At 55.9% G+C, this 13,725-nt stretch overlaps 1 protein-coding gene across 2 annotated transcripts; it reads right to left on the minus strand.

Moving 5' to 3' along the window:
• Positions 1-1,421: 1,421 nt before the first annotated feature.
• On the minus strand, positions 1,422-12,964 carry TFE3 (transcription factor binding to IGHM enhancer 3). 2 transcript variants are annotated; one of them, XM_026513406.4, is made up of 10 exons: positions 12,566-12,964; positions 10,069-10,182; positions 8,758-9,052; positions 7,646-7,891; positions 7,453-7,557; positions 5,864-5,981; positions 5,458-5,514; positions 5,209-5,284; positions 3,738-3,885; positions 1,422-3,266 (listed from the first exon to the last, which is right to left on the minus strand). In XM_026513406.4, the coding sequence occupies exons 1-10, from the start codon at positions 12,679-12,681 to the stop codon at positions 2,826-2,828; spliced, it is 1,716 nt and encodes a 571-aa protein (XP_026369191.1). In that variant the 5' UTR covers positions 12,682-12,964; the 3' UTR covers positions 1,422-2,825. The 2 variants fall into 2 exon arrangements, with proteins under 2 accessions (XP_026369191.1, XP_026369193.1); XM_026513408.4 differs by lacking the exon at positions 12,566-12,964 and having other exon boundaries at positions 8,758-8,996; positions 10,069-10,176.
• Positions 12,965-13,725: the final 761 nt, after the last annotated feature.

Consider the following 13,725-nt stretch of genomic DNA (forward strand, 5'->3'; position numbering starts at 1 on the left):
TCTGGGAGAATGTGGACGTGGTTGTTTTTAGCCACCGAGATTGTGGTAATTTGCTACACAGGAAGAGATAACAGATAGAGTTTCCTTACTTGGATCCTAGAACAGAAAAAAAAAATCATGGAAAAAACAGTCAAATCCAAATAAAGTCTGAAAGTTGAGTTCCTGGTACTGTGCCAATGTTATTTTCTTAGCATTGATAAATATGCCATGGTTCTGTAAGATATTTACATTAGAGGGAGCTGGTTGATGGGTATGGGACGTCAATGCCTTCGCAGCTCTTCTGTAAAGCCGAACTTATTTCAGAATACAAACTTTGAGAAAAACACTTCTGGGCGTTACATATTATGTTCACAAAATGAAAAAGAGAACATAGCAGATTCGAGGAGAAACAAGTCCAGAAAAGGTTATCAGGGAGCCGCCAGTCTGGTGCTAGAGACTCAGCAAGCAGGCCTTAGGGGTCACTGTGACAGGCCAGAGAGGAGTAGAAAGGGGGGCGGTCACAATTTGCTGGGGGAGACGCAGGGCCAGGCCCGATGCTCATCCTGGGAGTCAGAGTCTGGCGGAGGAGTTCCAGAAATAATATTTTTTCCCAGCCGTCAAGAAGACTATTTGTGTTTGTTTACCTCCATTTAAATCCCCCCCAAATGTCAACATTTGTCCCAAAATGGAACTGCTTGCCTGGCCCTCCACCTTTATGGCTTTTGTTTGTGCCCTTTGGACCATCTGACAGACCTCTACTGTCAGCCAGGAGCTATCCTCATATGCTTCCTTATCGGTGTCCAAAGTGAGCGTGCAAGGAAATCTTTGCCCCCTCTGCCCTTGGTGACGTGCTGCAAACCAGACCTCTCCCTCTCCTAACTTGACTGTTCAGCTCTTCGTCCGTCTATCAGCTGTGTTTCTTCAGAGAGTTAGTTAAACTCTCGTTCTCGGTTTCTTCCAACAAGAAACGGGACTAAGAAGTGGCCTTCTTGGGGCGCCTGGGTGGTGCAGTCGTTAAGCGTCTGCCTTCCGCTCAAGGCGTGATCCCAGCGTTCTGGGATTGAGCCCCACATCAGGCTCCTCTGCTAAGAGCCTGCTTCTTCCTCTCCCACTCCCCCTGCTTGTGTTCCCTCTCTCGCTGGCTGTCTCTCTCTCTGTCAAATAAATAAATAAAAATCTAAAAAAAAAAAAAAAGAAGTGACCCTTTCTTGATAAATAGTCCTTAGACGAGACAATTAGGTGAAACACTCTTACCAGGGGCGCCTGGCCTGGCAGGTAGTTAAGGACTGACTGCTTTTGCTTACAGGGTGTTTTCCTTCAGCATCTCTGTCTAAATGTTTTTTATCCATCCCACTTAAATCTGTTTCTTCCAAGAACCTCCCTTCCTCCTGGCCAGCCCCATCCATGCTCACTGTACAGTCAAAAGCAAGGACAGGACACTCTTTGCCAAAGTTAAAAGCGCATCAAACACGCCTAGCATTTATTAATCACAAACCTACAGACCCCTTAGTACACCCTCCTTGGGGCTTGACCGCAAGGATCCAAAGCTGACAACCTCGGGTGTATGTGGTAGGAAGGCTGGGGATGGGCAGGGAGTGTCTCTTAATAGCTCTGAAATGGGGAGGATTCCCCCAAATGGAGAACCGGGTGGAGGCCAGAGGTTGGAGGCGACCTAGCTTCTGAGAAGGGGAGGGGGGGGCAATAAAAAAAATCAGATAAACAAGAGGGGTACACACGCTTTTGCAACCCTCCCTCCAAGCCTCTGCTTTGGTGGGGTACGCTTCCACTGTTTTCCTGGGCTTGGGAACTCCCCAGAAAGGCCCCTTCCTTCATCACGTTCCTCTAGACTGTAAGAGTGCTGGAGCGCTGGTTCTGGAAACCTGGACTCAGTACCCCCTTATTCCTATCACCTCCCCAAACTGCCCTTCGAGGTAGGAGGCGGGACTCTACCCAAGGGTGAGGGTCTAGCTCTCACTCCTGATCTAGGTCTGGAATGTCGACCCCCACGATTTCAAGATCTGCCCCCTTCTCCAAGGGCAAGGTCGGCTCAGAGCCCTCCTGGGTTAGGTCCCGTTAGTCCCAGGTTAAGGCTGGAGAGCTTAAGTAGCACTCCCCCCTGCAGCTTGGAATTCTTGGGTGGGATGTTGCTAAGGGACAAGGTCTGTGATCTCCACATGGTGGCCTGATCGCACTGACCCCTCAGAGCCTGAAATACCTGCGCCTCGGCTGTGCCTATAGGGAAGGGGCGGGGCCTGGCTCCTGCATTGCCGAAGGCCAGGACTGAGCTCCCAGGTGAAGGGGCTCTCCTCCTCACTTCCGTTCCTTGGCTGGACAGGGCGGGGATCAGGGGAAAGGGGCTGGGCTTAAACCCCCAGGGTGAGACCTCTATTATTTTGACCCCTCTTCCTTGCCAGGATGGTCTAGACTAGTGGTTCCAAGAGAGGGGGTGGACCAGTTATCTTGCTACCTCCTTATCCCAGGAGACCTGGCTAGGAAAGTCCCCAAGCGACAGGGGCCTAGCTCATTCCGCCTCCTTCCCTCACCTGGGCATGGGCGGGTCCCACGGGGCAGGGGCGAGGCTTCGATCTCCAGGGGACAGGCCCCGAGGTTACCGCCTTCTCCACGGCTGAAACGCCTCACCGGCTGGTATTGCGGGAAGGGGGCAGGGCCTCATCTGACTCCTCCTCCTTGCCTGGTTACAGGGGTGGGACCTCATCGCATCTGCTCTTCCCCCAGAACACCTGGGCAGGGCAGTCTCACGGGAGGGTGGGGGAAAAGGCAGGGCCTCATCCTGACACGTCCTCCTTTCCTGGGTGGGGAAGTCCCAGGGGAGGGGTGAGGCCCGATCAGGACTCCTCCTCCATGCTGAAGCTGCTGCGGCGACTGCTGGCCTTGGAGACAGCGGGGGATACCGACGAGAGCAGGGGGTCAGAGGCAGCCCGCAGTGGGGACAGGGCGCCCGACAGTCCCCCCACCACCCCCTCCTCCTCCTCCATCAGAATGTCCTCCAGCCCCAGGTGGAAGGGGTCCCCCAGATCCCCCAGGTGGTCGCTGGGAAAGTGCAGGTCCAGAAGGGCATCCGAGGGTGGCGCTGGGGGATGCTGATGGGGAGCACTCTGGGCAGGTCCCCCCGCTGCGTGAAACGGTGCCGCTCCTGGCCTGCCCTCCTCCTCTACGTCCAGCTGCTCTGGCTTGAGGCTGTCAGAGGCGGAAGTTGTGGCCAGGGAGAGCAGCCCTGGGGTGGGAGGTACCGGCAAACCATGGATCTGTGCCTGCAATTCTAGCTCCTGCAAAAAGTAGGGGGTGGGGGGCGGGATCAGATGGGATTCACAGTTCCTCAGAGGCAGAGAAGTCTGATGGTTCAAAGGGTGGGCTGCCTGGGGGTGAAATCTGCCTCCACTGCTCACTAGTTGTGACTTTAGGCAAGTTTTGCTTAACCTCGTGGGGCCTCGGAGTCCCACTCTGTAAAATGAGTGTAATAATGGTCCCTGCCTCACAGGATCATAGTGAGAGCTAACTTAGCAAATGGAGAGAAGGCTCCTGTCACAGTGCGCGGCTGGAGACAAACACCATATACGTTAGCCAACAGTCATCGCTATTCTCGATAAGGTTACGATTACTACTTGTCATCACCATCGCGTGAGTCGGGAAGCCCGGGGATCCCCCAAGTATGCCAGGAAAATCCTGGCCTGCTCTTCCTCTGCCTCTGCCTGTAGGAAGCCCCCTGTCACCTCTGCCACGGCCTCCTTGTCCCAAACCTGAATTCGGAGCTGCAGGCTGCGGTTGGCTTGCTCCAGGGAACGCTGCCGGCTCTCCAGGTCTTTAGAGCGCTGCTGCTCCTTCTGCAACTTGCGGATATAATCCACAGAGGCTTTCAGGATGGTGCCCTTGTTCCAGCGCATCTCCCTGTAGGGCCCGACGGGGAGCAAAGGAGGGAGTGTTGCGTAGGGGGGCTCTCGGGAGCTGAGGGGGCAACTGCACCACCACAGGCCTAGACCCAGAGGTTGGGGGAGGGGGGTACATCAAGGGTATGGAATGCCCAGCCCAGTTGTTCTAGGGGAAGAGCAGATTCATGCTCCTACAACATGAAAAACCACTTCACCTGGGAGCCTCAGGGCCTCCAGGCCAGCTCTGCTCTCAGCCTTGAACGCTCTTCCCCAGACACCGTGATGGCTTCTGCCTCATCTCAAATGTTTCCTTGTCAGTCCAGGACTGCCCTGTGCCCACTCTCCTCACCCCAAGTTGTGACCCTCGCCAACATTCCCCCATCTTCTATTCTTCTTTTAAAGTCAGCTCTGTGGGACACCTGGGTGGCTCAGTTGGTTAAGCGTCTGCCTTTGGCTCAGGTCATGGTCCCAGGGTCCTGGGATCGAGTCCCGCATCGGGCTCCTTGATTAGCAAGGAGCCCGCTTCTCTCTCTGCCTGCTGCTCCCCCTGCTTGTGCGCTCTCTCTCTCTGACAAATAAATAAATAAAATCTTAAAAAAAAAATAAAGTCAGCTCTATGCCCAACGTGGGGCTTGAAGTCACAACCCTGAGGTCAAGAGTCGCACGCTGGGGCACCTGGGTGGCTCAGATGGTTAAGTGTCTGCCTTTGGCTCAGGTCATGATCTCCAGGTCCTGGGATTGAGCCCCGCATTGGAGTCCCAGCTCAGCGGGGAGTCTGCTTCTCCCCCTGACTCTCCCCCTGCTTGTGCTCTCTCTCTCAAATGAATAAATGAAATCTTAAGAAAAAATGTCACACGCTCTACCCACTAAGCCAGCCAGGTACCTGCCCCCCATCTTCTCTTCTTTATTTTTCTCCACAACACTCCTCATAACCTTCCAGATTTTACTTATATATCTTGTTTGTGGTCTGTCTGCCTCCACTAAAATATCAGTTCCAGGAGCTCAGGGATTTTTGTCTGTTTTGTCCCTGTGGTATCCTCAGGGCCTAGAGCGGTCCCTGACACAAAGCAGCTCAATGCTTCTCTTGAATGAATAATTAGGAAGTACTAAATGAACCAAAAAGAAGTGCCTATGTCATATGGGGACCAGATGAGGCAGACTGCAATGTCATGCACCTAACATTGTAGGCTGGGGACGATGAGGGGCTGCGCCTGTGCTCAGGGTGATGAAAGCTGGATGGGCCAGGAGCAGAAACACCAGGTTCTCACCCAGTAACAGCTTTAGGGGGATGGGGCCCTTGTCCCACTTTCCGCCGGCCCAAGGCTCCCCGGCCCAGACTCACGGGTCACTGGACTTGGGGATGAGGGTGCCCAGCTCCTTGATCCTGTCGTTGATGTTGAATCGCCGGCGACGCTCAACTTTGGGGGGGGGTGGGGAGAAGAGTGGGAAAATTGTCAACAGGCTGAGGAGGGAAGAGGAGGAACTGGGAGGTGGGGAGGCTGTGGCAGGGACAGGCCCCCCTCAAAGAAGGCCAGCACGGACTGAGGCAGGGGCGCACAGCATGCTGGCAAGGGCACATGAGCTCACTCACTCAGGTTGTGATTGTCTTTCTTCTGTCGTTCCTTCAAAAGGGCCTTGGCCTCCGTCTCTGGAAGAGAGTGGGGGTAGTCAGGGCCTCTGGACATGAGAAAGACAGAGGGCAGCACGTACAGCCGCTGGGGGTAGGATCTGGTGGGTGCAGGCGGGGAAGTAAGTGAGTTTTTTTTAAGTGCCACTTTTATAATTTTTTTTTAAAGAAGCCCGGGTGACAGGTCATTTGTTAAACCCCAGACGAGAGGAAATGGGGTAAAAGCAAGCCCATGGGCTGTGTGGAAGAGGGCGAACAGCCCCTTTCTGTCTGCTTAAACCCCTTCCCCCAGCATCAGGCCCACCTGGCTGACATGGGGCTGACCCTGGGGGACAGAATGGGTGCATGGGGCCAAGACCCTGGCCCTTACCAGAGATCTCCCGTTTGATGTTGGGCAGCTCAGCCGGGCAGGAGTTGCTGACAGTGATGGCTGGCGTGGCCACGCCCTGACTACTGTACACGTCGAGCAGATTCCCTGACACAGGCAGCTGGGGACAGGGAGGGCAGAGAGACGATGGCTAGGACCGGCCCCAGGCTGGGCCCCTTCTCAGAACCTGCCCCCCCCCCCACTCCACACAGAACTGAATGCAAGGGAGTGCCTGACTCAACACAGGGACTCCTCCTTCTCGTTCAAGGGAACTTCGCATGGCGACTCAACAGGGGGGACAGGGTCATATGGACCTACCCTGCTTTGCCAGGGCACCTGCGTCCGCTGGACCCGTTCATCATGCCCTTGCACGCCCTCAAATACCTCAGCGACCTCTGAAGCCCCCTCTCCCCAACTCTGGGGTTGGCTCTGAGAAGAAATGCTGGAAAACCACTCCTTCTCAGGTCTTCGTCAGTTACGATGCGACATTCCAGCCCATTAGCCCCTCCTAGCACAACATTCCAAGTCGGCATTCTTGGAACACTCCAGCTCAATCTTCTCAGACCTTGGGAAATTGTCATGGTAACGTTCCATCCAAAATCTGGCCTTCGGGGAGTTCCAGCCCAATCTCTAGTCTTCTGCCGTGACCGTGTCCCACCACCTTATTATGCACATGGTCATACACCAAGCTCCTGACTTCTAGTATCTTCCCACGCATTCTGATCTCTCAGGATTTCTTGTACAACTACTCAACGAGCGCTGCTTTTATGCCAGCCTTGATTTTGTTTCTCTCTACTTCACCATCTCCTGGATATACTCTAGGGCAACACACTGATCCCTAAGTAATTAGTCCCACTTCTTGATGAGTTATCGTCTCTTGAAACCCCTGCTAGTCTGCTGGATCCACGTAATATAAGGTCCCAGTCTCTAGCTGTGTCCAAATCAATAAAAAGTTCTGAGAAGCTGGTGCATTTATACACACTACTGTCCTTTCGGTGTTTTGGAAAGAAACAAAGCCACAGCCACTTGGTATGTCCCAAAGCAAGTTATGGGACTCCTGGAATGTTCCAGAACCAGAATGGTATAACTTTTTGGCACATCCCTTGCTCTAGAGAGTTTTATCCCCTCACTACAAGCACCCAGCCTCTTGGCATGGTTCACTGAAAGAGATGTTGTCCATTCCAATCACCCCAAGGTTCAACCACACCAGGTTTTAAGACTTTTGATATGTTCCAATCACTACATGATCTGGGTATGTCCCAATGACCTGAATCCCTTAGAAAATTCAAATTGCTATGAGAGTCCTATTCCTTGGTCCCTCCCACACTGCAGCTTGAGCGCCTGGATATGCCCTGATTATTTCCACGGAGTCCCTGCCCCCGTATCTATCAAAACCTACAAGGTCTACCTCTCCATGCAGCCCAACACAAGGTACCAGGGCCCTGGTATGCTCTCTTCTCATCCCAAGGCCTCCTTCTCTATCTTAATACAATCCGAAATAAGGGTCTTATAGACACAGCCAGCCTGGGTGTCAGCTCAGGGATAGAGGGATAGAACTAACTGTCAGCCAGCCTCCCATCTCAGGGCCTCACCGTGCTGGGGAGCTGCAGGCCTGCAGTGCCTCCGGGCAGATAGCTGAGCATTTCATCGTTGTAACTGGATTCCAGGCTGATGATCTCATCAATGACATCGTCAATCTGGGGGAAGAAGGGAATACGGACGAGGGTTAGAAGGAGCTGGACCTGGACGACGGGGAGCATGGGAAGGTTGTCTGCCGCCACTTACCTCTTTCTCTGAGCTGGACCCAATGGTGAGTAGCGCCATGGGGCTGTTGGGAGCGCTGCCTGTGGGGCCGGTAGCATGAGCAGCCTCGGGCGCAGGGAGTGGCTGGGCACTAGCAGCCCCTGGTGGTGGGGTGAGGGCCTGGGAAGCCAGCTTGGGGCCCAGTGTGGTGGACAGGTACTGTTTCACCTGCTGCCGGCGTGCCTGCTGTAGGTGGTAGCGCGTCGGGTTCTCGAGATGGGTCTGCACCTGTGGGGTGAGGGTGAGGAGGGATGGCAGGGGACAAGGTAGGATGGGGTAGGCTGACCCTCAGAGGTCATCTGTTTCTCGGCTCAGGCCAGCAAACCAGGCCCAGAATCTGAGACCTCCCCTACCTCCTCAAATACTGGGAAGTCTCCCCCAGGACCCAAACGCTTTTTCTCAGAAATCCCTCACAGCCCCCCCAAGAGCCACCCATGGCTGACTGATTCCCTCAGTTTCTTGAGCACCCTGTCACAGTTCCCGAGACTCCCCAACTAGTCCCTGACATCACCTAGGAGACGTGAGAACGACATGCGGCTTCCCAAGTCACCCCAATGGCCAAACTCCTAATGTATCACACATACAGGAAGCTTCCTACGAAGTTCTTCCTGGGGTTACTTCAGAGGAGGCCCCGGGGCCCACTCGCGCCACTCACGGCCTTCCACGGTCTACCCAGACATCCTGCAGCCCCCAAGAACCCCTCACCACTGCACAAGAATGCCTCGGAAGCCCTAAAAGCAATGGGACACTGGGGCGCCTGGGTGGCGCAGTCGTTAAGCATCTGCCTTCGGCTCAGGGCGTGATCCCAGCGTTCTGGGATCGAGTCCCACATCAGGCTCTTCTGCTGGGAGCCTGCTTCTTCCTCTCCCACTCTCCCTGCTTGTGTTCCCTCTCTCGCTGGCTGTCTCTCTATGTCAAATTAATAAATAAAATATTAAAAAAAAAAAAAAGAAAAAAAAGCAACGGGACACTAACAGCCTATTTGAACAATAACTGGGGCCTTCCTCAGAGCCCCCAGGGCCTTGGCCCAAAAGCCACCACGACCACTCCTCAGTCACTGAGACCCCTCCCAGGGCCTCCGGATGTCACCTTACCTTGAGCACCTCCCTGGGCACCTGAGCAGGGGGAGGACGGCCCAACGTGTGACCCCCCGCAGAGACGCCAACGACAGAGATGGCAGGAGAGGCAGGGGCAGGGCTGGGGAAGGAAGAGGCTGCGGCCTGTTCCCGTCGCTCACGCCTCTCCTGCTCCTGGGCCTGGGCCCGCATTAGCTGCTGCCGCAGCAAGACCCGCGACGAAGAAGAGGACGACATGGCAGGGGTCCTGGAGCCCCCTGCAGAAGATGATGCAGAGAGCGGAGCTGGGGTGGCTTGCAGTGATATTGGGAGGCTGTGGAATGGGAAATACGGGGCCACAGGTAAGCTAAAAGTCTCTTGCCAAGCCTAAGGAGTCATTGTGGGAGGGAGCAGATGCTGCAATCAGGCCCGTTTTTTGCCTCCGGGCCACAGTGTGGAGGGGGGACACCCAGGAACCAGGCCTGATCATGGCTATCAGGGGTCATGGTCTGATGGGGAAGATGCCGGAACCAGGCCGAGTCCCAACCCCTGGCGGTCACAGTCTGGTGGGGGAAGTGTTAGCCCTTGGTCCTTACGGGAAGGCTGGATCGGGGCCTGTGCAACACTCAGGAGAGGTGCCATTGCTAGGCTCTGGGAGAGGGGGCCATCCTATTTAAAGGAGAGCAGACGGACCCCAAACTGGGGTGGTAGCCGCAGATGAGGGTACAGAGGGCCCTTAAGCCCAATTTGGGGCTGAGGGTGCTCCCTGAGCTCCTCGTCATGGGCATCTGGCTAGAGGGGCAAGTGCAGGCCCTTTGTCCGGCCCCAGCCTGGGCCTCGAGTCCCAGGAGCTAGTCAGTCTTGAAAATCTCAGAGATTTCACAATCCTCTCTTCCTGCCCCTCTTCCAGGTCCCCTCCCCTCTCTTAGAGCCCAGGCCGATGACTCAGCACATTTAGACTTCCAAGCTGGGGGAAAGGAGACCAGCAGGGGTTCCTCAAGGGTTGGGGGTGGGGGGAGTTTGTTGAGTGCGGGAAGGGGTGCGCAGGGGTTGTGGGCATGGCTCCGCCCACCTGGCGGCTGGGCACAGGCCGGCGGTCCAAGGCTCCCGGCAACACTTGGGTATGAATGGGTATGCAGGTGGGGGGTAGGCAGCGGAGGTCTGGTTCAAGCTAATGCAATCCCAGCTCGGCCACCTGCTTTCCTGTGTGACATACTCTTTCAGGCCCCTAATTTCACGATTTGGAAAATGCAGGCTGCCGACAGGGTTGGCCTGGCACTGAGGGCCTCTGCCTGCCAGGAGGGGCTGGAGGGGCCTGAGGAATTGGGAGGGCAGTCAGAGGAGACAGACCTTGAGCGGAGCGGTAGGGGCTGGCTTTTGAGCTCGTAGAAGCTGTCCGGATCGAGGACGCTTTCTAATTCGATGTCAGCAACAATCCCTGATTCAGGAAGCAACGAGTTGAGGCTGAGGGTGGAAGGGAGGGAAGGGTGATGGTCAGTGAGTGTATGGAAACCTCACTCCCTTCCAAGAGAGAAAGAGTGGGCAGTGGGAGGAGAGAGACACACACCAGGGGAGAGGGGAACAGAGCGCATCCCTCAGAGGAGGCCACTCCGATGGGTACCTCCCTCCCCACACCCCTCTTCCCTCCCCACTTTCTTTTGCTCTGTAACCCATAGTCCCTTAGGATTCAAAATAGTACAGTGCGTGGATCCCAGCTCCTCACTCTAACACAATCACATGTAACAACCTGGGTTTGAGGGAAAACAGAAGAGAAGAATTTAGGAATGACAATTCACCTTGCAGGAGTCCTGACTTTGCATTCAGAGTTCTTCCAGCCCCCACACCCCCTGCTGGGGTCTGGCAGCTGAATGGGAGCCCATGTAGGGCTACACACTTACAGCGCGGTAGAGGCACCCTTCAGCACAACAGTCCATTGTAACACAAACTGAATGCATCACAAAGAACTGGGGTCGGTGATTCACTTGATGGAAGGATCCACAACTTTGCAAATGAGTTCCCCCCACCAGCCAGAGTTCAGGGGATGCCAACACACACCCAAATACAAAATGGAAATATCAAGGGCTCCCCTCATTCCAGCAATTTGGATTCAAAAGAGGAAGAATTGGCGGGGGGGGGGGGGGCGGGGAATGATCCGCTTACATGGGCATTCTTTTCTTGGCGGGAGGAGCCTGTCCAGCGCTCTCCTGTTTTTTTGGATAGAACCACACACACATACACACACACACACACACACACACCTCTAATACCAACACCCACTGACACAAAATAAGAAGCTATGTACACCCCTCCCTTTCAACTATTCCCACTACTGTGATGAGCCAGGTTGTCACGAAGGCATCAGAAGACGGGGAAGCATTAGGTGCAAAGACTCCTGCTCAGCCCTCCAGGCCGGGGGGGGGGGGGGGGGGAAGGCAAGACCCTAGTGTGTAGGGGGGGCATTCACACGCCTGTGGATGGATATGCATCCGGAATTGAGTCGAAGACTTAGAAGCCTGACAGACTGTGGGTGACTTCGCTTGACAAGAACTCTCTCCCCTTGCCAAGGATCTGTCTTTCTTCCTTTCCTCACTCTCAGATGGGAACCTAAAACCACCCAGGAAGTCAGGAAGAGGAAGCTCGGGGAGTCGCTGAGCTCAGCACAATCCCAGGAAGCAAGCAGGCAAAGCCCCATCTGCTGCTCGCACACCCATTGCACAGAAGTTCGAAGAGATGGGCACTGGGGTGGGCAGGGTGTGGACAGAGAGGACTGGGGCTTACAAGCCTGCTGGTGGAAGTGAGGATGCGAAGAGGCCACAGAGGACCCACCCAGGCAGGGATGGTGCAATTGGTGTTCATTCCAGCTCCAGGGGCAGATTCGAGATTATTTCCAGGGTCTGACAGACAGACTGGGAGGGGGAGAAAAAGAACGTACGCGCGCCCGCGTGCGCGGGCACATGCATGTGTACGCGCGCCCGCGTGCGCGGGCACATGCATGTGCACGCGCAGGGGGTGAGCCAGACAGGCTGAGAGGCTAGGATGGGTGGCAGCAGGACCAAGACCCTTCTCCGGGTTCCCAAGTAAGGTCTGAGGCCTTCTTTTCCAAGCTAAGAAGTAGCACCATCTCTATTGCCTCTGTCGGCCTCACTGTCTCCCATTCAAGCCCCTATGGGGGTGTGGAAAGAGGGCTTTTCCACTATCCCTGGGATCTGACCCAGCTGGGTGGGTGGGCAGGGGTGAAGTGATTATTCTGGTCAAGTCTTGATGAATGTTGCTTCTCTTGCTCACTCACACACACAAAGCTGGTCCCACGTAGTATATCTGAGATGCCCCCAAGTCCCTCCAGATTCCTGTTATCCCCAAACATAGCCTCAAGCAACCGGCCACTGGGAATCATCCAGCTTCTAAAACAGCACTTCTGTCTCCCAGGACCCTCTCTCTCTGACACTGACGGGAAAAGTCCCTTCAAATCAGTGCCTCACCTACAGAGTACCACCTCAAATTCATCCCCCTCACGCCCGACTCAAGGACCCCAAATTCAGCCTCACTCCCCCAAGTTCAGTTACCCCAGACTAGGCTCTGGACACAACAGAATCTTTCCCCTCTAAACCCAGTCAAGAGCCCCCCAAGTCGGAACCAGGCCTCCCTTAATGCACTTTCACGACTTCTTTAAGCCTCAGTCCAAGCAGGCCACTGCCGGATTCCTTAGGTACCCCCCCAAGACCGGCGCCCCGACGTCCTCCAAGCCTAGGCCGAGGGCCTCCAATCCCAGTCCTGGGCTCCCGTTGTCCCCCCAGATCAGGCCCCCAGGAACCCCAGTCGGCACTACCGGCCCCAGGCGGCCCCGCACCTGAGCAGCTGGGCCGAGTCGGCTGGCCTGCGCTCCTCCAACAGCACGAACACGGCTCGAGGGCCTTCCGCGCTGGCCTCTACGCCGTCCCGAGCTGGCTCGGCCGCATGAGACATGACGCCCGGCCCCGGGCGAGCCCTGCCAGGCCGGTCGGGCCTCGGCCCGGTCCCCCTAACAAAATAAGAGTCCCCCTCCCCCCGTTCGCGACCGCCTCCTCCGCTAAGCCATGGAGCGAGCTCTGCGCGGGCGGGCGGCGTCGGGGCGATGGGATGGGCCGTGAGTCATCCCCCGCCCTGAACGGACCAACACCACCCCCCTCAACCTAACCCCGGACGACCGCCCTCCTCCCCCCCCCCGTCCTTTTCCCCCTCCTCCCTGGGCTGGGGAAACTCCACAGGAAGTGACCGCACGGAGGAAGGACGGCTCGCCGGGCCACCCCCTCTGAGTGAGGCGGCCAATCATCGAGGGGTGGCTCGAGGGCCCGCCCTAAGCTACGCCTCCGACACCCAGGGAAAACTAGATTCGGCCGGCCCTCATTCCGAGAAGGACGCATCTAGGCCACGCCCTCAGAGACAGAGGCAAATCAGCGAGAGGTACTTTGATTAAGCCACGCCCCTCCTCGCAAATGATCCCTCCGCAAGATTTTTAAGCCGCTCCTTGGGTCCTCTGCGCCTGCGCACCGATGGCCTGTCAGCGCGCGGAGGGTCTCCAGGCCACGCTTCTAGCAGCAGGACCGCGCCCCCTCTTGGCCAATGTTCGTAATATCAGCTCTCTAGATCGCGCTGCAACCTCCATCTAGCCTCCTCCGCCGGAGCCTTAACTATGAGGCCTAGGCAGCTACCTTCCCTGGAGGGGCGCCCCAGAAACCCTGCCCTTTCCGTACCCACAAGCTAGTCGCCCAGCTGGTCTTCTCGGAGCACTCCGCCTACTCTGTGTCACCTAGAGCAATTGTACTAGGTTGTTGTGCTACATAGTAAGTGCTTAACAAATCCTTGACAGATGAATGAGTGGAAGGATGGAAATTAGATCTGGTCCCTTTGGTGAATGACTTCTAGAATCATAAAGATCCAGCTTTGGATTTGAGAAAGGGACTGCCCCACTCCGAGCCTCAGCTTTCCTGGCCTGTCAGATGGGGGTCATAATACCTGTCAGGCAGGGTT

This window comes from Ursus arctos, chromosome X, assembly GCF_023065955.2.
Source record: "Ursus arctos isolate Adak ecotype North America chromosome X, UrsArc2.0, whole genome shotgun sequence".
Taxonomy (NCBI): Eukaryota; Metazoa; Chordata; class Mammalia; order Carnivora; family Ursidae; genus Ursus; species Ursus arctos.